At 40.0% G+C, this 24,016-nt stretch overlaps 1 protein-coding gene across 2 annotated transcripts in view; it reads right to left on the reverse strand.

Annotated features, from left to right (window-relative positions):
* The window catches only part of LOC137298254 (HCS2 neuropeptides-like), a 91,050-nt gene that overhangs the window by 14,986 nt on the left and 52,048 nt on the right, over positions 1-24,016 (reverse strand). Inside the window, exon 1 of one of the 2 annotated variants that reach the window (XM_067830429.1) lies at positions 12,633-13,112. The exons of the other annotated variant lie outside the window; for it this stretch is intronic. Within the exon in view, the coding sequence (XP_067686530.1) occupies positions 12,633-12,648 (16 nt within the window). The 5' untranslated portion in view covers positions 12,649-13,112. Of the gene's footprint in view, positions 1-12,632; positions 13,113-24,016 lie in introns of those variants that run through there. 2 annotated transcript variants of the gene reach the window in all.

The raw sequence follows: 24,016 nt of genomic DNA on the forward strand, positions 1-24,016 counted from the left end.
TTTTACAGATTAAAATAGTATGCAGCAGAGTGGGTTCGGGTGACCCTGGCACAGTCAGGGTGGTAAGGCTTATCATCAGCTCAAGGCCCTTGGCCCCCTCTACAGGCAGTCCAGACAGCAAATAGGACTTCCCCCAGTAAAATCTGCCTAGTCGAATCCACCACGAACTTTCCGAGAATATGAAGCAGCCTTCTGCATTACCCAGTTTCAAAAGGATTGTGATTCCGGTGGAGAACCTGGTCACTCTTTTGATCTGCGCCAAGAGATCAGGAGGCACTAAACCATGGGCACCGGGCACAATGGGAAGTCTGATGGCATTGTACTTGGGATGCAAGCGAGGCATTCTAAAGGCGTAGGCCGCATATTTAGCATGCTTTTCCTGAATCATGCCATTCATTTTGCCATCAAAAGGGACAGAAAATTCAATGACATAAATACATTAATTTGCTTTATAAAAAAGACAAGATCAAGTTTGTTGGCTGCAATTTTTCTGAGGCCGTATATTGTCATTTCACATGACGCCCAGAACATGTACAGGGTCGTATCATGGATGGCCCTTTGAGTCAACGCTACAGACATATCTGACACGGAAGTAGAACAACATGCGATCATATCGTCTGGTGTAGGCTGTTTGTGAAAAGGAAGGGCATCCACTGACAAGATGCTGGACAGCTTCTGTAAATGCATTGCAAAGTCGACATTTCGTGTTAATATTTTCTTTCAGAATCCCTTTTTGGGCGATTGCGAGTGGGAAGTGACTGGTCTTGGGCAGCAAAAAAGAAGCCATGTTTCATAGTTAAGACCAGACGGCTTCATCCAAGTAAAGGAGTAGTCGAGACTGCCATTCTGTTTCAAACACTGCGTGAACACACTGCGTGTTCTTCACAAATGACCGACTATTTGCAGACTTCACCTGCTTAACCCTTCTCGCTGTACCGTCCAGCAGATCTTCGTGCTGGCGTCCTCTAGACATAGATACGGGGACATCTCAGATTTCGGTATATAGGTTCGCTTTGGATGTGTTTGGATGTGGAGGTTGACTATGTGTTCTCAGTCTCTCATTGTGATTATGCAGCATCGGAAAGAGAAAGCTGAGGTATTCCGAATGACCTTTACGAGAAGAACAACTAATCCTGTCTTCAATCGGATAATCATTTGAAAACAGGATTAATGAGAATGTATTTCAAAGACACCAGCCAGGTCGTTTCTAATTGTTTCCACTGATAATAACTCGAGTTCATTTGACCTATTACGGTAACGGTAAGTGAAGTGCAAATACACGCCAACCAGTATCTCATATAATGCTTGTTACTTACCCCAATAAACATATATTACAATTAGTTCTCCAATGTGATGACAAGTATTTTTGGCCTCATACTAAGGAAACTAGACTGGTATGTGGCATTAATTCCGATGAAATCACTAGCGAAACACTTTGGAGAATTATTGACTTCCGACTGCGTGTTTGTTTTAGCAGAAAACCGTTCTCGAAGATCCAGTTGCTGATGCCACACACTCTCTTTAACCCGATACTTCCGGTCACGTTTTGATCGCGATACTGAGATATAACATAGACAGATTAGGTAACTATACATATGTTTGAATTTATTGTGATATCTCCAGACTCTCTTCATGTTTCAAACAATAGCTTCGGGATGAAGATAAACCTTCTGCGTTTTCTCGTTGTTATGTCATTTACTTATTCAAGTGTGATCTGTGCCTACAGACCAGTCCACCTTGGTCTATCTTGAAAAGAAATGAGTACAAAGTATATTTTTTATCATGATCTTAACGTGGTCGTAAACTGTTCGTTGTCCCACCCCGTTAGTCAACCCTTTGCCAGAACATTCTTAAGAACACGTCCTGTACAAGAGTATTAGATTGAATTAAGATATCATTGTCCTTTTGAATTGTTTTGAACGTATTTCTTTTCGTAAATCTTACACTTAACAAATCATGCCGTACAAAGATACAACTGGCAAATATTTTTAAGGAACAAAACATGATTTACGTGCGAAGTGCACTTGAGGTGGCCAAAATACATTTCAGGCTATGAGCTCAAAATCCGAACTTCTGACGGACGATTTGCCATGTGGTAAAACAGAAAACAGTTCTAAGATCTTTTACTGAATCTTCCTGCCTTTTCTTGCCCTTTTACCCTCTAGATTTTTATAAATTTTGATTTACAGTCGAACATGCTCTTTTCACCTAGTCTTAAAATACACTGCTCTGCTCTTGCAAAACACTCTTTCCAAATATCATGGTATTATTTCCCACATCTGTGACGAAATAAAATACAAATCTTAATTTGGATGGTACCATATTGCTATATATGAACCAGGCCTAGGCCTTGCATGTGTTTGCGGTGAACACCTGATGTCGTCACTATTTTACAGTGATTCATGAAGACATGTTTATGGTATAGTCGAAATCTGACTCTCAAGCCAGATCTTGGTGGCTGTTTCTTGGGGATAAGGAAACCTTTTGGTTGCTGTTTTGTGTCTTGTTTGTCAGCATCTTTCCTGTGTACACAGAATGCCATTTTCGGATATCGTTATGTCATTATAATCTATGTATATAGTTCAGAGTTCGAGCTAGGCTTCTCACCCTTGATTATAGGATTCAACGGCACTTGTTACCCATGTCAACTCCCTGGGAATCATTAACTCCTGCTGCCACAAGGCGCACCGAGTTAATGTGCCTTTACCACCCTTACAAATTACCTATTTGCAGCTGGTTGGTCTCGAACACATAACCACAGTACTTTGTACATGTTTACTGAAGGTGTTTGCACGTATTTATCTAGCTATCATCTTGTCATTTACTAATACACTCGTGGATTCTTTTAAGTGCAGTTCTTTTAACTGGCTGTTACAACGTTGAAAGAGTCAGCACACAAAGCTGACTCCAAAGATTTTACACCTTGTCACAGTTGGGCTCGATCACGGCACCTCCATGTTCATTGGATCACAAGCCTGGTGCCTAGGTTCGCCCACCGCGCCCTCAGCGTGGGTACTAAAGAATTGTCGTTGTCGTCCTAAACGTGACTTGATAATCGAGACATTTGTAGTTCCAGACAACAATGCAATGTCTTCGACGTTTGGCAATGATCAAAGAAACATTAAAACGTAATTAATACTATATGAGTTATTTTGAAGCTAATAACGGCTGATTATATTGGTTTTTGCAATGATTATACGTCATTTCAGGCGGAAGTTCCTTAATGTAGCTTTACAAACATCACGATCTGGAGAGGCTGTGGTTTAACAATTACCGTTGTGACTCGTACATCATCATCGTTGAGTGTTTGAAATATGTTTACGTCTGATTAAAACCTGTGTCTTCAGTTTACTGAAGCAATCCTATCGATTGCTGAATCCGAGACATATTCACGTCTTAAGATGATAACGTGTTCGCTGATAGCAAATGCTAGAGGACGATCCCATCTGTTGTTATAAAATCTAGTAGCACAATTGTATCTCACACTTCATATATGTTTGTCAGAAATCAGTTATGGCAGTACCAGATGTTACCTGTAGGACAGGACTTCTAGATAGAACATATCCTTTTCGTGAACACCTGGTGTCTTCACTGATACATTGATTGTCGGTCATCCAGCCATACGGTTCTGTTTCCAGATGTTTCGGAAAATAATTGGGAAAGTTCGCTCTTTGAGTTCACTATAAATTTACCTATTTTGCTTTTACAAAAGGTGCTGCTAATTTATTGTTTCATTCTATTATGTAGCATAAATGTTGACGATGTTATCCCTTGTCCCTCTTTAATCAGTCAGCGCCGTCAAAGTTATCTCCCTCTCATGTCTGTTATATGCGGGGTTGCTAGACCTTTTTACCTAAAATAATGAACACCAGAGGTGCAGGTACTGATGAAGTCAACAGATGGTTCTAACCGCAAAGACACGACAGAGAACAAGATGACAGGTGAGGACGTTAGTATGGAGAAATATTATTATATTCAAATTGTGATGTGCTTGAAGGTAAAGTGAAGCCATTGTGGTTGCGCAAGAAGGGGACAGGGATGGACTATGAGATCTTAGCTCGCGGTGTTTTGGGGATCTGTGAGATCAAGAGTGAAAAGCCGAAGTTGCCAGCGGAAGTCGCCTATACCGGTCAAGGTCAGGGCCTGAAAGACGGTGGCACCCAAGCTTCAGCAGGTAAACAGTAGAATTACTTGGATCACGATTTGGGCCTAGATTTTCGAAGCTCTCTTAGCGCTAAGATAGTCGTAAGTGCCATACATTAACATTAACTTACGACTCTCTTAGCGCTAAGGGAGCTTCGAAAATATAGGCCTTGATTCTCATGATAACTAAGACGACTGAAGTAGCATAGATGCAACCACATCACTTATATTGGTCTAAGAAGAGGTGAACTTTGCACGGAGTCGCATGAAACGTGGGTATATGCCAGTTTAGGTGGGTTACGAGACAAGGTGAATGCGGGCGAAGAAGATATGGCCATTGTAGATGCCTGGTTAGGTATATGAAGGTATTTGCAGATTTTAGGTGACATATGTCTGGTCAAAATGTTTTATGTAAGTTGCAGCAGAATGAAAAGTGGGGCACTCCATCTCAGGATATACCAGATTACCAGATGGTAGCTGTGTAGTTTAGTTTTATCCCCGCTTTCGGTAATATTCTATCACCGCTGTGGAAAACATGGGCTTCAAACATTACTTATGTGGGGAATCGAACCTTGGTTTCAGTGTAACGTGTGGACATTACAAGTACTAAGCTATCCCAAAACCCCAACACGTACGTAAGTTGTAAAGGAACTGCAGTAGAAGCAGTAACAGCCGACGTTCCGACACTAGCCAATCGAGTAAGAAATTCACGTCGAAATACGAAATATGCTTCAATAACGGAAGCAGCTGGAAAGAGCTTGGAAGAAAGGGACACGTGGCTTCTTGAAGAGGGTACGTAACCAGCTTCATCACACAGATGGAGTCCAGTATCTGTCACACCATCACGATTGGGTACACAGCAGACCAGATCCAAAACAGAAATCTACACCAGCTTCCTACATCCAGCTGCAAGTAGTGTGTACCGCCTGCCGACGATTCTGATAGGTACTGTAATTACATGTTAAAAAGGTTTAGAATCAGAGTATAAAATGTAGAGCCATAATTGTTCCCGAAAACATGTTTCAGGGGGTGCTCAGTGCTGCAGAGTCGCAGATATGTAAAGAGATACAGTGACGTAATTAAATGTTTACTCAGAAATATATTCGACACTGTTATTCCAATGCACGTTCTTAAGAAATATGATTAAAACGTTCACGCAATTCACAATGGCAGCCTCCCCACAGAAATCCTTTATGAAAGATCGTGATATACCCACGTGGAAGTATGCCTTACATATATAAAGGCTACATAGCAAGTATGCACCTTTAGGGTGATCACACAGAGGACTTCCAAATACAGGCTTACTCGATTAGCGGGCGGTGGGGTAGCCTCATGGTTAAAGTCTTCGCTCGTCACGCCGGAGACCCGGGTTCAATTCCCCACATGGGTACAATGTGTGAAGCCCATTTTCTGGTGTCCCCCGCCGTGATATCGCTGGACTGTTGCTAAAAGCGGCGGAAAACACTCACTCACTACTCGATTGTCATGCGTTTGGGTCAAACACAGAATGAACGTTTCAACATTGCCTTATATGGGTTCTAAGAGCCCAAGACTCATACTTTCAGGAGTACATGATAATTCAAACGTGCTTAATGCCCTTTTCACATCATTGCTGGTGCTTATTTACGTGGCTTTAAATGAAAATAAAAGCCGAAAGTATTGCTTGTTTTAAGTACATCATTGACATACGTGTGTGTTGCCATTTACATAAAGCAAAGTCCAAGACATTACATAAATGTCACAGAAGAGAGCGTACTTCAAAGAAACCGTTTCAGTCTTGTAAAGGGTAACGCATGATTAATAATCCATTAAGAGTTAAGAGGATATCACCCTTCTTAAATTACATTCAACGTATTGGTAATGTTTCTGTTATACAAATTAAATGTCAAAATGAAGTCTTACATCGACACTGGCATACATCACTCCATTCCTAATAAAAACAGACAATGGAAGGACCAATTTCATTTGATAGTGGTGAAATTATACAGGATAAGAACGGGTATTCGATGGGTCATTGATTCAAAGGACGTTTTAATAGCTCGTAAGGTCAAGGCTCACATGGAAGGTTTCCAGATTCATATACAACTGGTGAGGGAGCTTATTATCATGGGTATTTCGTGTATATAAACTTTTGTTCACGTTGACGTGTGAACTGTCCAGAATTTCCATATAAACTGCAAGGAAATTAGCATGTTCCTCGCGGGTAACAGATGGTTTCTTGAACGGGGTCACAAAAAGACTCCAACGTCGCATTTTCAAACTGTTCTACACCTAATTTTGCTGTTAAGATGAGTGTTGGCGTTTGTTTGCTGGAATACTGATAAAAGCTGCGTAAAATCACACTCACTCACCCACTCACTCATAAATCTGATGCAGTTTGATGTAATGGTTAGACCATTGCACACAGCGTTACATCAACGACGCTTGCTTAGAGACGTTTCATAATTCCCCATACCTATCTTGAGAATGTAGAAATAGTGTCGTGAGACCACTTAGCGTCACATTATAACACTTATCTGTGATAATGTGATTACTGAGTATGACATGACAATGCATGTCGGTCCTTTACAGGACAGAGTTGACCTTTAAACCAGCAATGTCTGCCTTACTTCTTCCACCATTCAAATCCATGTCAGGCAGTTAGTCTGTGCCAAACTCTGACACCTACACATCTTGGAGTTATCAAGACTAACATTAAATGACGTATGTCAGCCATTTAGTAACTGCATAAGAATTGATTTAATTTTGTCAAAATTAAATATTAAATATTAACTCTTGATATATCGAATCCTTAGGAATATGAGATGCAATACTGTTATCTTCTTCTATTTTACGCTACTAAGATTCATTGCCACTGTTTCGCCTTTTTAATATTTGAATTTAATTCCATGACTGCCATACAGTGGAACACATATTTTCGTGTAATGTTGAAAACCGGGTTATCATATTGCTTCACAGTTTAATCAAGGCTCTTTTTGATAAGCACATACTGTAGGTTCTGATGCGGTCTTCGTTGCATATCGATCTCAGAGCGGCATTGACACGAAACGCGCTGTCACACGAGGACTTCACACAGTAGGGTGTTCACATTAAGGTGTACAAGGTTTGCAAATTACATATAAATATGGAATGAAAGACAGGCAGTACCATGAGCATAAATAGTTGCTTTACTATCGATTTCAACCTGAAGTGGAAGACGAATTAGGAGATAAACATCATGTGTTTGCCAATGTGTCATTGAGTATTTGAAGCCCGGGAATACAGTTGGAACCGACGGCGTTAGCCGGAGTTTTCAAATCAAATAATCCCGGGTTTCAAATATACTGGAGCACGGGTACATCAGTGAAGTGTCATCAGCTGGCCGTTTCAGCTGGTTCCCATGGTAACATCTGGAGCTGTTCATTTGTGACGTCATTCTGACTCTACCTCACAATTTGATTTGAATGACGTCACCACTGTGGATGAAGCAACACAACAATTGTTTGCGATGTTTCTACGTGTCAATACGCAGCGAACAGCCTTGCAGTTTCAGGGAATCGAATACCATTTAATCAACAAATTTTTTCAACAAATCAGATTACAGAACACAGTAGTCTTACAAGTACATCTTACAATACTCACTGGTATTGTTGTGCTGCTTACAAAGAACGTTGTGATGGGATTCCACCCCATGGTTACAAGTTGCTGGCACGCCTAAACAGTGTTTGCCCTTACCTCTGAGAAACTGAATGGACCAAGGGTCAAGCACCATAAAAAGTTAGTCCTGATCAGACCTTGATACAACTGAAATATACATTCACTCTACATACAGAGTCCAATAATGATTTTCGAAATACGTAACTGTTGCCAGAAAAATATTACAACAGGAAACAGAAACTTTCATCAGTGTTTGGCAGGTTATGAAACACACGATTGTTTGTTTTGTCTGTTGCTTAACGCCACACTAATATTCCAGCTATATGCCGGCGATCTGAGAATAACTGAACCTGGGCCAGACAATCCAGTGACCAATGGGAGGATCGAACTGTGATACGATTACATGTTGCAATATATTCAACGAGTGTGATCACCATGTCCAGTTAGTCACCTCTTATGACAAGCGAGGCTGAAGACCAATTCTGATGACAAGGGGGTGAGTTTTTCGATGAGGTATCCAAGTGTGTGATTATCAGACTATGGATAGGTATCCACAAGCCGAAAATGTTGACGAGTGAGGCAGTTCAGCGTGTTCCATATCGATAAGACTCTAGGATCGAATTATCTGAATCCGGGCTCAAACAGCCTTGTTGCACACCTTCTTCGGGTTATTTGAGAACGACTACAGATCAGTTGGTTAGACATCGTCTACGTGCAACGCATCGCCATGTTTTACGGCCACGTGTTAGCGCAGCCTTGAACAATTATCGCCATATTACCAACATGCGTCAATGGTGCACTCAACATAGAAACTGGGGTAATTGTCACTGGGCAAGTGTTCTTTTTTCAGAGGCGACGCATATCAGGCGGGCGTGGTCATGTCTGGAGATGTTAACATAAACGCCTGCCGGTGTCAGCCCAAGAGCTTGGCAGAGTTTGAGGTGTATCCGATACGAGATGGTATAGCATCACTTTAATTCACCCATCACTACTGCAAATGATACGAAGTGCTACTGGAAAGAACGACCGTTCTACCCCTTGACTTCTTTGTTGCTCCGTTTTGCAAAACGTGATGGTTGACGTTTTGTCTTCCAGAATAACAACGTCAGTTCCCAATCGTCAGTGATCACATCAGAATGTCATGGCCAGCAATGAGGCCACACTTTTTCCCCTCGTGAAAACGCCTGGAACATGGTGAGGAAATGTGTGCGTTAGCGTCATGGGCTTCGGATTACGTTAGCTGGCCTGACCTGACGTTGCTTTAGGGATCACCATCGGCAGACTCACACGCTCTGTGAGATTGTGGGTGCGTGTTTATAAGCTCTATTGATAAAAGACGTCAGCTTGGAACTTATCTTGTTGTTTTACTGTTTTACGTGACGAGTGGTTACAATATGTTCCCAAGTGCTTCATTACTATCATGCAGCCATTAGAAACTGCTATCTTGTACGTAAACAGTTTTCATGCTAGTACGCTATTTCAGAGTAAACTCCATCTTTATGGAACGGTTGCTACAACGGTTTTTAACCATTATTACGGAATGTATTTTGTATAATTTATTATGATTATGTTTTCTCGAAATCATGATAGCTCGAGAGAAGTGGTAGGTAAATTCGACCTATATTTTCCAGAGAACGAATTCTAAGTTAATAAAATATATAGAAGATTTGCAGTGGTTAATACATATCATACTCTCTAAAGCAGTACTAACATATTTTTAAATAGGATTGGTTCACATTGATACTTTTGGACACAGTTATTTGTACTTCGATGTTATTCAAAGAACAATATCTCGAAATACTCGAACAATAACACCCACATCTAACATTCAGGACAATTAACCTGTCATTACTTATTTTTTAAATATTTAGTCGATTCAAACAGATTTCCTTTTATCATGCCTGACAATTATCTTGTTATTTGACAAACACTCAAGATGCGATATCATTAGAGTTTCCGTTGCATATTGCTGTTAAAGTACTGTTAGACGGGCGATCACGGAGGCAGGTGTGAAAAGCAATATCCTTTCTCCGTTTAAGTCGGGAAACAACGACCAGTCACATGTGTACAGACGCTGCGAATGCACTGTAATTGCTTCAAAACGGACATGGGTAAATTGCGCCACGCATGTATATCGCGAGGCAGGTCCGTTTGTTTAGTTGTAGGGAAAACATTATTGTGAAGTGAGGGAGTCCATTAGTGTTCGGCTCTTATTTCGTGTGGATATTGCTCTGTAGGCTGGTCCAATACATACATTTAATTACCCACAATAACAGTAGCCTTAGCCTGTAATTAAATCGATGGGGAGATACAGTTGTCATCAAAGCTTCTGGTAGATGTGTTTGGAATGTCGCCATGACGTTCGACATACACTGAAGGGCGCAAGAACGTCGCTGATTTTGCCTCAACTATCATCATTCAAAATGAAACTGCTGATTTGCAAGAAAAAAAAGCAAAAAGTAAAAGCTATACTGTTTAATAGCTATGATTCCACTATGCGAATCTGAAGTATAATCACCGTTGTGGTGCAGTAGGATGGACCTATATAATCATTTCGAGCTTCCCACTTCGACACGACTGTTAAATAGTGAGTTAATAATGAGTGTGTGAGTGAATGAGTAAGGTTAGATTTACGCCGCTTTAGGCAGTTTCCCAGCAAGATCACAGCGAGGGACACTGGAAATGGACTTCACACATTGTACCCATGTGGGGAATCGAACCCGGGCCTTCGGCGTGACGAGCGGACTTTTTAACCCCCAGGCTACCACATCAACCCGATTCAATAATGAATACGGAGAAATCACGTATTTTCTTTAACCGAGACCAGGACAACCGAGAGTTCGACACATCGATGTTCTACACAAGGGAGTCTGTCAAAATTTAAAGTCCCTTTAATGTAGAAGTTGGGATTTGAACTCATAACCAAGGGGACATGAAATTTAATGTGCATCAACGGTCCTCAACCAATTTTTGGCCAAGTGACCACTCCGTTTGGAATGTCACTGTTGGCACACACAGTGAATTCATAACATGGTCTAAGGTTCCTTTTTATATTTTGCATATAGACCCCAAGGCCTATAGGTTCATGCTGGGTGGTAGTGTAGCCTAGTGGTTAAAGCATTGGGGTTCGATTCCTCTCGTGGATAGGATGTGAAGCTCATTTCTACCGCCGTGATACTGCTTGGAAATTGCTTAAAGCGGCGTAAAGTAAAACTCATTCACTCAATCAGTATATTAGTGCCGTATTTTCTTTGTTTCTTGAATAAGGTCAGCAGTATGTCAGTTATGCTGAATACATTTGAAACTAAATTGTCAGGCAAAAGAAAGTGAACACTTGAAAATTGGATTTGACAGTAGCATTCCAAAGTATTACTAGTTTAAAAACCCCTCATATTTGAAGTGCAAATCACAACTATGAGGTCGAATAAGCATATTTATGATTCCAATTTAGATCGTTCAAACATGAGTGTGTGCTTTCTTTTGTTCGTCAGTATGACAGAATTTGGCTTTGAAACCAGGGCAATAGTTTAACATGCATACCATACTGACATGACCGTGGCGAGCGTGTCTTTGATAGAATTTTCAATTTGGACTAACACGAAAACATGTTTTTATGGATAGCAACACAGTGTGATTCGAACACACATCGATTGTATGCTGTTATTACGCGCTTAGGAAAAAATCTTTTCATTAGATTGGTAGGATGCCAAATGCTGGCGTCCATAGGTGTGTAGGCGACAGACCGCGACGTTAAAAGGAAACATTTCAATCATCACACGCAATCTCTACTGAACCGACTACGATACGAGCATGTTTGAACACTATTTGAATCGCGATCAAGTAGTTGGCACCAGGTGTTCACTAACACAAAACGAACAATCATAAAAAAGTAAAAGGTGAATTGCCTACGGAATCATTTCTCGCAATGATCCAAAGTTGAACATGTCCACTATAAGTCTACCATAATACATCTCAAAGCTCTATCGAGTCCTTGGATGTTGCAACCTTTATCAAACACCCTTTGTGCAGAGTCGTGTTCACCAGTCAACCATCAGATATCCAACGGTTCAACATTAAAACTCGTTCTTTTTTTTTTTTTTTTGTCTTTTTGCACAGGTGATCAGAAAACTGGGTCTAGCACACATCAGCTCATATCAGCAATAGAAGTACTGATAACATTAATGAACATTAAACAGTTCTATGTCATCATGAAACAAGAACGTGATATGCACATGAGAATAGTATATCAGTTTCCGCATGGGATGGAATAACCAGACTCACGTCATTGTGTTCTGATTAATCACACCAACAGGGCTTTATGAATAACATGAGGCCATTGGTAGTTAAATATTAAAACAATTTAAAACAGATTTCCGGATGCTTTTGAGACATAAAAATAGCTCTTGGCAAGTTTGCTGATATTATCCCGATGGCAGCGAGGACAATAACTTAAAATAATTATCAAGCCTTGACGGCAATCAGCTTATGGGTTGTTTCACAACTTTTTTCTCTTTCCACCTTCCTTAACATAGAACAGATAATCAATGAGTGAGTGAGTGACTTTAGGTATACGCCTCACACAGCAATATTCCAGCTATATGCCTGTGGTATAGAATCAAGCTATTGTGTGTTTTTTTAAACTCAGAACTGATTCTGCTGTAACTTTCTTCAGAAAAACAGTGTATTTCGTACATCCTGGTCCTTCTAGTGTTGACCTTAGAGGTAGTAAAGAGATGTTTACTTTAATCACAGCACAAAAACCTAAATTGTATGTAAATATTTTTTTCTGACTTAACTCGACACAATTCACAAATATTTCCAAACAAATGGCACAGTAACTTAATTTTACTTACTGATTAGTTGCATCATGTTGAGTTTTGATGTATCTACTTTGTAAATCGACAGTACGTCCTATCGTTGTCCCCGTGAAGCTGTACAGTCTTCCCCGCCCTGTGTATCGGCCCTCGGCGCAGCGAGATAGATGTGTCCTCTGCCACTTGTTGACGATGGCGATGGCCTCTACAGTTTTCTAGCCAGCAACTGCCCACTGGAATGTTTTCTGTGCCGTATACACGAGACCTGTTCCTACACGCTCTGCGACCAATCACGGCTCCCCGTCCCTCCCCCTCCCTCTCTCTGAAACTCCCAGGCAATCACAACTGACATAAGCACAGAAACAGCGGAATCAAATGTCAGCTTCATGGAAACCTTGCAAAAGCGTTTGTGAAGATTGTAATTGAATAAATCTGTCTCAAATCACATGGAATCTAGTAAAAATGTTTTGAAAATCGTTTACGGGATTTGTCAGCATTCTGTTTTTCACGGAAGCCACTGGCTTGTTCTGGATGGCAGCCTGTGTAGGCAGGCCGGGAGCCGCTACCAGGCACACTGATTGGTGTAATAATGATTAATGTTTTAGTGCCCACATCTGGCAAATCATGCGTCATCTACTACTAACAAAGGGTCGAGTTAACGACTACTTAGCGCTGCTGAGGTGAGTTGCCCTGAGGTGAGACTATGTGAGGTGAGGTGCCCTGAGACGAGGTGCCATGAGGTGAGGTGATGTGAGATGAGGTGAGGTACCTAAGGTAAAGTGGGGTGTGCTGCGTTGTGGTGAGGTACCATTAGGTAAGGTGATACGAGGTGAGGTACCCCAAGGTAAGATGGGGTACTCTGAGGTGAAGTGAGGTCCCCCGAGGTGATGTGAGGTGCCTTGAGAAGAAGTGAGGTGAAGAGAGGTGAGATCTGATTTAAGCTCCTATCAAGATCAGTGCACATGCACTTGAGTACAGGCGCTGTTTTACTAGTCAGGTCCACTGGTCCATGAGCCACAAGTCGTAATGTAACACAAAAAACCAATTCAGCCACAATATACCAACCACACGTACTTGTCGGGCAAAAGGCAAGGTAAGAACAAGTATGATATTTTAAATGCTTCTGGTATGACCCGTCCGGAACTGAACCATAGATCTAACGCTCCAGACACTGTAAGTACTAGACCAAAGAGTGAGTGAGTATGGTTTTAACGCTGCTTTTAGCAATATTCCAGTAACACCACGGCGGGCCGGGGGACACCCGAAATGTGCTTCACACGTAGTATCCATATAGGGAATCGAACCGTGGTCTTCAGCGTGACGAGTCAACACTTTAACCACTAAGCTACCCCCACCGCCTTCCAGGCTAGTGAGGCGGTAGGTATTGGTAACATCATTTATGATATAAGATTGCAGAAATACCGGTTATTCTTCCAACTGGAAAATACAGTTGTGCCCATCAATGTCCGGACTGTCAGAGGTGTCATCTGTCCCTACGCATGTATAATATATAAAGCATACCAACGTCATCAACTTATCACCATCGACAGTGGAATAGTGTTCGTTCTAGATTAATAATCTTGCCGAGTTTTCAGCAGCTAAATATATCAATCAGTCCATTACGCACAACCATCTAATTGCTATTGGGTGCATACATATAGTTCCAGATTCATATCCTGGTTTGTCTCTACATGACAATCTATGTGTATACACGCGGGTACTATCTGTTCTGTACTATCTATTAGTTTTTGCAAGTGTTAACTTCTGATTTCGTCAGTCATTGTCCTTTTGTTCATTTCTGAAAGGAAGGCCTGGGTTCGAAATGGTTTTGAGAAAACCATGCCAGTCTCGCTATCGGGGTGGTCAGGCATGCTGATCGTGTTAATTTTATCCCACTGTTTGGACAAGTGCTCATGATGTCAATCTCTCTCTATATATCTCTCTATATATATTATGTATATAATCCAAACCGATTTCACACTGTCAATTTAATTTTCGTGAGAAAATGATTCATCAAGCAGCCAATGTTAAGCCATAGTAGCCCTCCGTCGATGCATCCAAACAACTTCTAACTTTCTACATTTAAATAAGAAAACTTGTGATCATCTTCTTTGTATTCATCACTTTCAGTGCCAAAGCAGTCAATAGAACATCTCACCATATATTCATTCGCCAATACAAAGTCTATTATTCTTACATTAATATAAAAATTAATAAAAATACACTACATTCAAACAGCCATACATTCATTAATATGTGTAATTGGTACTTTTATCAATATTCATTCATTCATTCATTCATTCATTCATTCATTCATTCATTCATGCATTCATTCATCAGTACAACGTCAATTATACATGCATTCATTATTACATATTATTAGTACTTTCATAAGTGTCAAACATCCATTCATCAATACTTCTAGCTTTCATCCCAATATAACAACCCAAACTTGTCGTTGATGTAACGTCGTTGATACAACGTCACAAACCAATTCATTCGTTGATTGGTCCAACATATGATAAATGGTGGGTCTTCTACACATCAGCAAATATAATCACTTATCGTCCAGCAATCAATGGTGTTATCTACATTTCACTTGTTAAATGAGTCTCACATCAATTATCACTGCATTAAGCCAATGATAAATCCAAATGATCTAATCAGTCAGTGAGTGAATTACGACATATATTTCTGTTGCCATCTTCACATGTTAGGTTAATTTGTGAAGCTGTATTCGAAGAGCAGAGCTTATAGAGACTGGAGAAAACCATAATAAATGGTGCTAACAAATCAAGCATCAATAATTGGTTGAACCTGATTGGTTGAATCTAATAGGTTGGATCTAATTGGTTGAATTCTACCTCACAACCAGTAAATTCATCAACTAAAAATTAGGCACGGATGCAATTGGAATCCCATCACCATGGTAACTGTATCTTCATTGTTTTAGACAAACAAGTCATCCTATTCTGTTGAATTAATTACACCTTGTGACCTACAATACATATTAATGTTACAGCTCCAGCAGACATTCGACTTCAAGTGCCTCTTCCTTCTAGTCAGATCTAGCAATTAGCATAACATGATTTCATTAGAAGTAGAGGCCCACACGTTGTAGAGTATACTGCGAGACACAAGTCTGATCGGCAGCTTGCACGAACAAAACCATCTTGAATAAAGACATTGTCTAGATGATGCTGGTCAACAATTATAGAAGCATTCAGTAATATTCAAACTTCATACGAATTGTTAAAGCGAGCAGAAATGTGATCAAATCTATTTGGCTAGACTGAGAAGTTCGACTCAACTGACAGGCCTTCAACTTTTTATCGAATAAATACGGTAAATAGTCCATTAGGAGACACATGCAAGTGAGTTACCTGGGGTCAGTAATATAGGTTTGTAAACAGCATGTACTTGTTAGGACGTTAGTAATAGCGTTGTCGGGTTGATACATTTCTGACACCATGTAATCTACTTTCAGCCGGAGAAAGCAAGGGTATATAGGCTTACCCAAGTTTTCTTGAGAAACATTACGACTCCTGATGTTACGAACGCTAAGAGAGGTGAATGTAATATCATACCTAAGTCTTAATGCTCATAACCCATAGAGGTAATGTCGACATACCCATGTGCAGAGAACCCCCACACTGAACTACTGATATTTCGAACATCCGGGAAGTCAGCATAGCCAAGAGTTCCTGCAGAAAACCGTTACACGTTTTACTTCGTCATATTACAACAAGTCATGTTGAAGAGTTCCAATGCACAGCACACATTCAACCCGTGAAGGTCCGGGATAGAAGAGACCTTCAGTAACCCATGCTTGCCATAAAAGGCGACTATGTTTGTCGTAAGAGGCGACTAACGGGATCGGGTGGTCGGGGTCGCTGACTTGGTTGACACATGTCATCGGTTCCCAGTTGTGCAGATCGATGCTCATGTTGTTGATCACTGGATTGTCTGGTCCAGAGATCGCCGCCATATTTAGAGACCGCCGCCATATAGCTGGAATATTGCTGAGTGCGGCGTAAAACTAAACTCACTCACTCAATCAGTTCATATTCACAAAACCTCGGATGTCTCGAACACCAAGATTGATGGATGTTATATAACTTCAACGTTTTCTTACATGCTGCAAAAACCGGGAGTCAACGAGGTAATGTCATCATATCGACATATAACACTGACGATAGATCCTGACATCATGAACATTAAGGGACGGGGAGGTACTCATGCGCAGATACAAATCAAATGCCTGATATCATGAACATTATGAGAGATAAGGTTATATGCAGACCCCGCGCCCCTAGCAGACCCAACTCCTGATATCACGAACACTGAAAACGGTGGTTTTGTAAATAAGCCATACTCATCCAACTCCTGATGTTACGAACAGTGAATAAGGTGGTTTTGTAAATAAGCCATACTCATCCGACTCCTGATACACCAAGGGAAAAAGATGTAAAATCGGCGTACCCATGTGTTCTCGCTCGTAACCTACAGAGTCTAGCAAAACGTATTCGAACACTTGACGTCATTTCCTTAGACTTACATATTATTTCGATGAAGAATAAATAGTTTTCGTGAAGTGAGTTTAGGATCGATCTTTGTCAAATTTGACAGGCAAATTTGAAACACATCTCTGCTCTGCGACCTTGATTTCTGTTCAGTTCTCGACCACTATTTAATAAATGGCATCCGCAATGTCATGTTAAATGAGTTCACGACAGTGAACATATGTTGATTAAATTGTTGCCATTTGATAAATAAGCAACAGAAAATTAAATGCAAGAAATTTTTTTGCTACACATCAACATACACATAAACATCAAGTCCATAGGAATACTTTTTGCATGACTCACTAACAACGGAACGGAAACCATGGAAGTAGAAGTATTGTACCCAATCAACGCTGATATTTCGAAGAATGCCGGAGGGCTATTGTCTTCCTAAAGCACCCAACTCCTAAATCAGGAACACTGTGAGAGATGGAGCTAGTGGCAGATAATACACCTCCATGAAATTTACCCCTGATATCACGGATAAAGGCGGGGGTACTATCAGCCTATTCACGTGCTCCTGAAACCCACACACCCGATGATATCATGCAAGCCCACAGGGATCCTCAATTCTTCTTGGTTTATAATCATGGCATGATAAATGTGCATACTACACACCGGAGGATTAAGATATTTCTAAATGTCAATGGCCCATAAACGCTGTGATTGTAGCGTTCAACAAACAACTTTGTTCACGAGGAAAAGCAAAAATTATGGATGTGAACGTCTGTATTGTGAATAACACGACGTTCCAGAGTGCATTCTTGCTACTTCATCAGGTGATAACGCCACTTATCGAAATGTATGCTTACTACTTCACTGGGTGATACCACGACGTTTCAGAGTGTATGCTTGCTACTTCATCAGGCGATAACACGACGTTTGGAGTGCATGCTTGCTACTTCATCAGGTGATAACACGACGTTTCAGAGTGAATGCTTACTTCATCAGGTGATACACGTTTGGGAGCGCATGTTTGCTACTTTATTGGGTGATAACACGACCTTTCAGTGTGTAAGCTTGCTCCTTCATCAAGTGATAACACACTTCTCAGCGTCTGCTTGCTACTGTATTAGGTGAACACAGGACCTTTAGGAGCGTATGCTTGCTCCTTCATCAGGTGAATAATGAAGGAGCATGTAATCGCTCCGAAACGTCACAAAAAAGAATTTAACCTCCACGAATCAAGTGTTTTTATTATGTATTCCACTTCTATATGCGTAATTATTTCCTACCTTGCACTGAACACGTCACAATTTAATTCTGGACTCACAAAAGTCCAGAAACTCTCAGCACTGTGGCCACTCTCTCACAAGGGATTTCGCAAAATTAAACAGGCAGCTGTTATGTATATGTGCTAAGGATGAGAAAATAAAAAAAATTTTTTTCGAAAACTCAAAATTTAAACTCGCTCGCCCATGGGCACGCCCATGGGCGAACAGTGGTCAGTGGGTAGGCCCATGGGCAGGCCCATGGGCGAAAGTGTTTAATTTCATCCAGAATAAATGTTTTGGAGGTTGTAAATGAATGAAAAATGTTAATAAGTATCATGACACAAATGTCAGCTTGTTGTGACTTGACTCTGCTAACTGACAGCGATTTTAAAAAAACTAGCCCATGGGTGAAAAACATATTGGCCCATGGACGAGAATAATTAATTTCATTGAAACTACATGTTTTTTCCAGGCTTTGCAGTTTTTCAATAAATGAACGTGTATTTATTATTGTCTTGACACGAAATTAAGCTTAGTTTGACTTAATTCGGCTAATTAAGAGTGATTTTTCAAAAAGTCTCGCCCATGGGCGAAAACCATTTGGCCCATGGGTGAGAATATTTACTTTTACTCAAAATACACCTTTTCCCATGTTTTGAAGGTTGTGAATGGATGAAAGTATGTTCATAAGCATCATGTCACAAAATTCAACTCATTTTGAATTAATTCCGTTAATTTAGAGCTATTTAACAAAATCTCACCCATGGGCGAAAAACAGTTTGGCCCATGGGCGAGAATATTTCCTTCTACCCCAAACACATCTTTTTCAATATTTGGAGGATGTAAATGAACGAAAGTACATTTATGAGTATCATGACGGAAATTTCAACTCAATGAGAGCAATTTTGAAAACTCTCGCCCATAGGAGAAAGACAGTTTGGCCCATGGGCGAGAATATTTGCCTTCACTCAAAATACATCTTTTCCTGTGGTTTGGAGGTTGTAAATGAATGAGGATATATTTGTAAATATCATGGCACAAAATCCAACTCATTATGGCTTAATTCCGCTAATTGAGACCGATTTTCAAAAAACATCTCGCCCATGGGCGAAAAACATTGGGGCCCATGTGCGAAAATATTTCCTTTTCACTCCAAATACATCTTTTCTAATGTTTTGGAGGATGTAAATGAATGAAAGTGCCATTATGAGTATCATGACACAAAATTCAACTGATTTTGACTTACTTTTGCGAGTCCAGGAAGATTTTTAAAAATATGCCAGAATAATTACTTTTACTCAAAATACATCTTTTCCTGTGTTTTGGAGGTTGTAAATAAATGAGGATACATTTGTAAGTATCATGGCACAAAATTCAACTCATTTTGACTTAATTCTGCTAATTTGCAACAAGTACAAGAATCTGGACTTCCACTTAAATGTTCATAGTTTTTTTATATTGTCTTGGGGGTTGTAAATATATGAATGAAAGTGTGTTTATAAGTATCATGACGAAAAAAAATGAAATCATTCCGGTCTAAATTCGACTAATCTCGCTCGTGGACGAAAATATTTTCGTTTGCTCGTTTTCTTTATTTTGCAAACATGTGGTTTAAAAATAGATGAAATTCTAATGACAATTCAGTTTAATTTAGTGAGTTTAGTTTTATGTCGCACTCAGTAATATCCCAGCAATATGGCGGCGGTTTCTAGATAATCGAGTTTGGATCAGACAATCCAGTGATCAACAGCTGTTGAAGCTCTTTACTTCCAGCAACATATACAGTACACTTAGAATACTAAGCCTTGAGATTCTTTTGAATTTAGGTATTCAACCTATATCTATGAAGTTGAAGTTATTTGTGAAAGCCCTAATCAAGAGTGACCAAACTCCAGTGACTATGTTGGGTGTTAATAAACGGTGTTGTGAGATCTTTAAACTGTATTGAAATATGTCTCGCCAATTCCACTCACATCCGCCAAATGTATCTACCTAGCAGTTTTAAGTGTACCTACCCAGTTTAGCATGTTTCGTTTTAATAGTGTGGTCTCCATTTTAGTAATTCCCGTTTGCCAGTCCCGGCTTTTCTTCGTCCGAGGTTTTATGGGGTATTCTCCTATTTGTCAGACCAGAAATTATCTACAACAGGGGTAGGTCACTCGCTTGTTTTCTTTACTATTTGTACTAATTAGTATGCGCAACTTAGGCTGCGTTTAACAGTACTTCAGCCAGTTTACTGTATCAGTCGAAATCTTACAATGAATGAATGAATGAATGAATGAATGAAGTATATGTGAATGAATGAAAGAAATGATAAAAGAAATAAGTACATATGTGAATGAATGAGAAAGATATAATAAAAGAAAGAAGTACATATGTGAATGAATGAAAGAATAAATGATACACCACGGCCATCCCTTCCAAAAGAACGCAAAACTATCGTTAGATCACATGTGTTAACATCAGCTTGTTATTGTCTCCCTGGTCAGACGTAACAATTGTCAGACAGGCTAAAACAACAAACTATCTGGTTGACTGCACAGCTGCCTGTTGACGTAGTATACCCACATCACCTACTTTTCCTTAACCTTCATCTACATCACCACCCTTAATATATTGAGCAGAGAGCACAGAAGGCCGTATAGATGTAACCACTGAACCGTGGCGTCTCTCTGCTCCCAAGTTCCCAAGTGGGGGTGTCCTTCTCTACCTCTTCCATTAATCTTAAAACATCTAACAAGCTCAACGCATGCATCTTTTTATTAAATTGTGATGTTATACATAATCATAAGAGTATTTTTATGTATTATTCAGTTGATAAATTATTTTATATATATATATATGACACGCTGGGCAGGTTTAGGGCATCTTGTGTTAATTTACCATTACCATTTTCATAATGCTTAAAAAAGACACTCATTAATCTATCACAGAGTTTTGTCATTCCTTCACTCCAACATGGTTGCTAAATCCCCTATGATCATAGTATATCGACTCTACCATACCCAATTCACCTAATCCTGAGAAATCAACCAGTCATGACATACCCACATCGCCTAATTAATTTTCCGTACCTATCGTGTTAAAAATACATAAAATGGGAGGACGCCTTGTTAACTAATGGGAGTGAGCCTTGTAGGGAGTACCCTCACTCTCACAAACCCACATATTGAGGAGAAGCGGCCGTGTTTGTCGGGGATTTTTCTGGCTTTGCTAAATAAATCGTACATAAACATGTAAAATATTTTGATTTGATTCTGTAACTACCCACATTATGATATTGAGACCATTTTGATTTATCGAGTAAAATACGATTGAATAGTTTTGAGTTTGAATCTTGCCACTTTAGCGCTCTATCTTTATAAAATGATGCATGCATGCTAATATTTAGGTGGTTTCTAGTATTCCATCTATTTGTTTAAATTAATTGATTTTTCTGTTTTTGCTTTGTTTGGGTTTTTTTATTGCTAATGGCCCAGCGAGTGAGTCTGCTTTGGTACCTGTAAATTTATTCTGACGTTTGACGAGCCGGACGTAAACAAGAACATATATAGAGCCCCTGCATCAATACGTATTAAAGTGTTTGAAACATTATTCTAGACCAGTATTTGTACACAACTGATGAAATGTACCTGAAAGATCAAGGTTCATAAGAACTACAGGGCACATTTCTCCTACCCCATTTAAGAATGTCCATTTCTGATTGGTTCACGGGGCCTTGCGAGGGAGAATAGATCATTAAGTTTTACCCCGCCACGTGGGAAAAGCCTGCATCCACGGCAGTCAGTGAACTGTAAAGCAGTGGTTCGAATCGAGTATAGTTAGTACCATCTTAACATAATACATGGTTCCAGCTTGTTTTGATGCTCTATTTACATAAAGTGATATTTAAACATTCGTTATGGTAAATACGGTGTAGCAATGTGATGAAGAGTATGCGGGTTTTCTTCATCCCATTTCATCCACCGATGAGAATGGTGGTATCCTCTTTTGGTTCACACCCGGATTGTCGATTGTTTTATCAAATACACAACAGGACTGTCGAAAAGCAGTGGCGTGTGACAGTGCTCAACACTGTTCTAATGACACCCGGAGCGTCGACTGCCTTGGAGAACTTGTGCCCGAGAATAGCAGAAGACTCGTCTCTACGCTAATTAACGAGCTAAAACACATACACAAAGACATCGGTGAAAGAATGAGCTGTGGAACCAATTCCTGAAAGATAGTCGTCGCACGAACAGTAGTCGAGAAAGTTGGCGTCATCGTGAATCGAGGGTCTGTGAGCATTGTAAACAGCATATTGTGACACAGTGGCCACAATAAAGAATAAAGAAGAACTTGACAGAAGGCTTCAGCGTCTCAACGAGCAGCTCCAAAGACAAGAGATTTCCGTAATGAGCTGTGCTCATCAGACCGTCTGCCTCGCTCATAGTGACCACATTACTGTACTTTATAACGTATTTGGTTTTCCTTCACGTCCGGAACGTCGAACGCCATAGTGTTGACACCTGCTTATCTCCTCACGTAATACCCGAAACATCGAATTTACAAAAATTTCAGTTCAATTTTAGACAGCCCAGGCAAGTCGTTTGTTTAAGGAGTAAGAGGATTAGGAGACATGGTCGACTAGATTTCTTTGTTTAACTAATCCCACACGGCCTTCACCAATAGAGGGAATGATTTCTGTTCAGTTATGACATTGCTGTTCTCCATATGTCTCTATTTTCTCCACACATCTCCATGTTGTTGTATATTTGTGTGTTTTGGAACTCTGATTGGGACTGGTGAACAAGCTTTACAGTACCTCACCCATACAGCATATAATACAAAATATAAATGAAGCATGTGTCGTCATCCATATGAACTATCATATAATAACATATGCATACCTATCATTACATAACATACAACTATCATATAAGTAAACATGAAAAATAGAGTTATTTTTTGTTGTGTCTGACTAGCTCTTTGTAGAAACACTGAACATTTGTGAGAAGGTTTTTGAAATGTTAATTAGTTTCCTGTTAAAAAATTAAAAATCAAGCTTTGTGTTTTATGATAAAATCGTGGACGGATTCAACTATTTTCTGGTTTTCTCAGTGAATACGTTCTTTTCCGTCCACCGAAGTCATCATAGACCACAGTGAGAAAAGGTCGATCTTCAAGCAGTAAGGAAGACCATGATAGTGTATGGAGTACGTGTGTCTTGGTCATCTCCTCCGTTACCCCCTCCACTGAATCCACACCCCACCAGGGCGTGTAGGACTTGTCTCGGTGGATAAAAAGGGACTCCTATAACCCCATATACCCCTAATCACAATGCTATAATTTGTCGTGTTTGTGTATCCGGTTTTGTGTATTCTGTAATATTGTATAGTACTGGTGAAGTGTTAATCAAAGCAATATTTTACTTGCTAAACGAACCACGTTCTTTGAGAATCAAAATATGTTTTAAGCACATTTCCAGAATTGAAATGCAGCATGCACACAATAACTAAATTGGAAGGAATATCGTGCCGGACAAGGTTTTCCAGAGCACATGCACATAAATGTCAATGTCTTTCAAACACTAATATGTGCAGGTCTTGCAAAAGGACAAAGCAGGTATACTTGACAAAGTTCTTGCAAAGGAGGTTTATACACA

The sequence above is a fragment of the Haliotis asinina genome, chromosome 10 (genome assembly GCF_037392515.1).
Source record: "Haliotis asinina isolate JCU_RB_2024 chromosome 10, JCU_Hal_asi_v2, whole genome shotgun sequence".
Lineage (NCBI taxonomy): Eukaryota > Metazoa > Mollusca > Gastropoda > Lepetellida > Haliotidae > Haliotis > Haliotis asinina.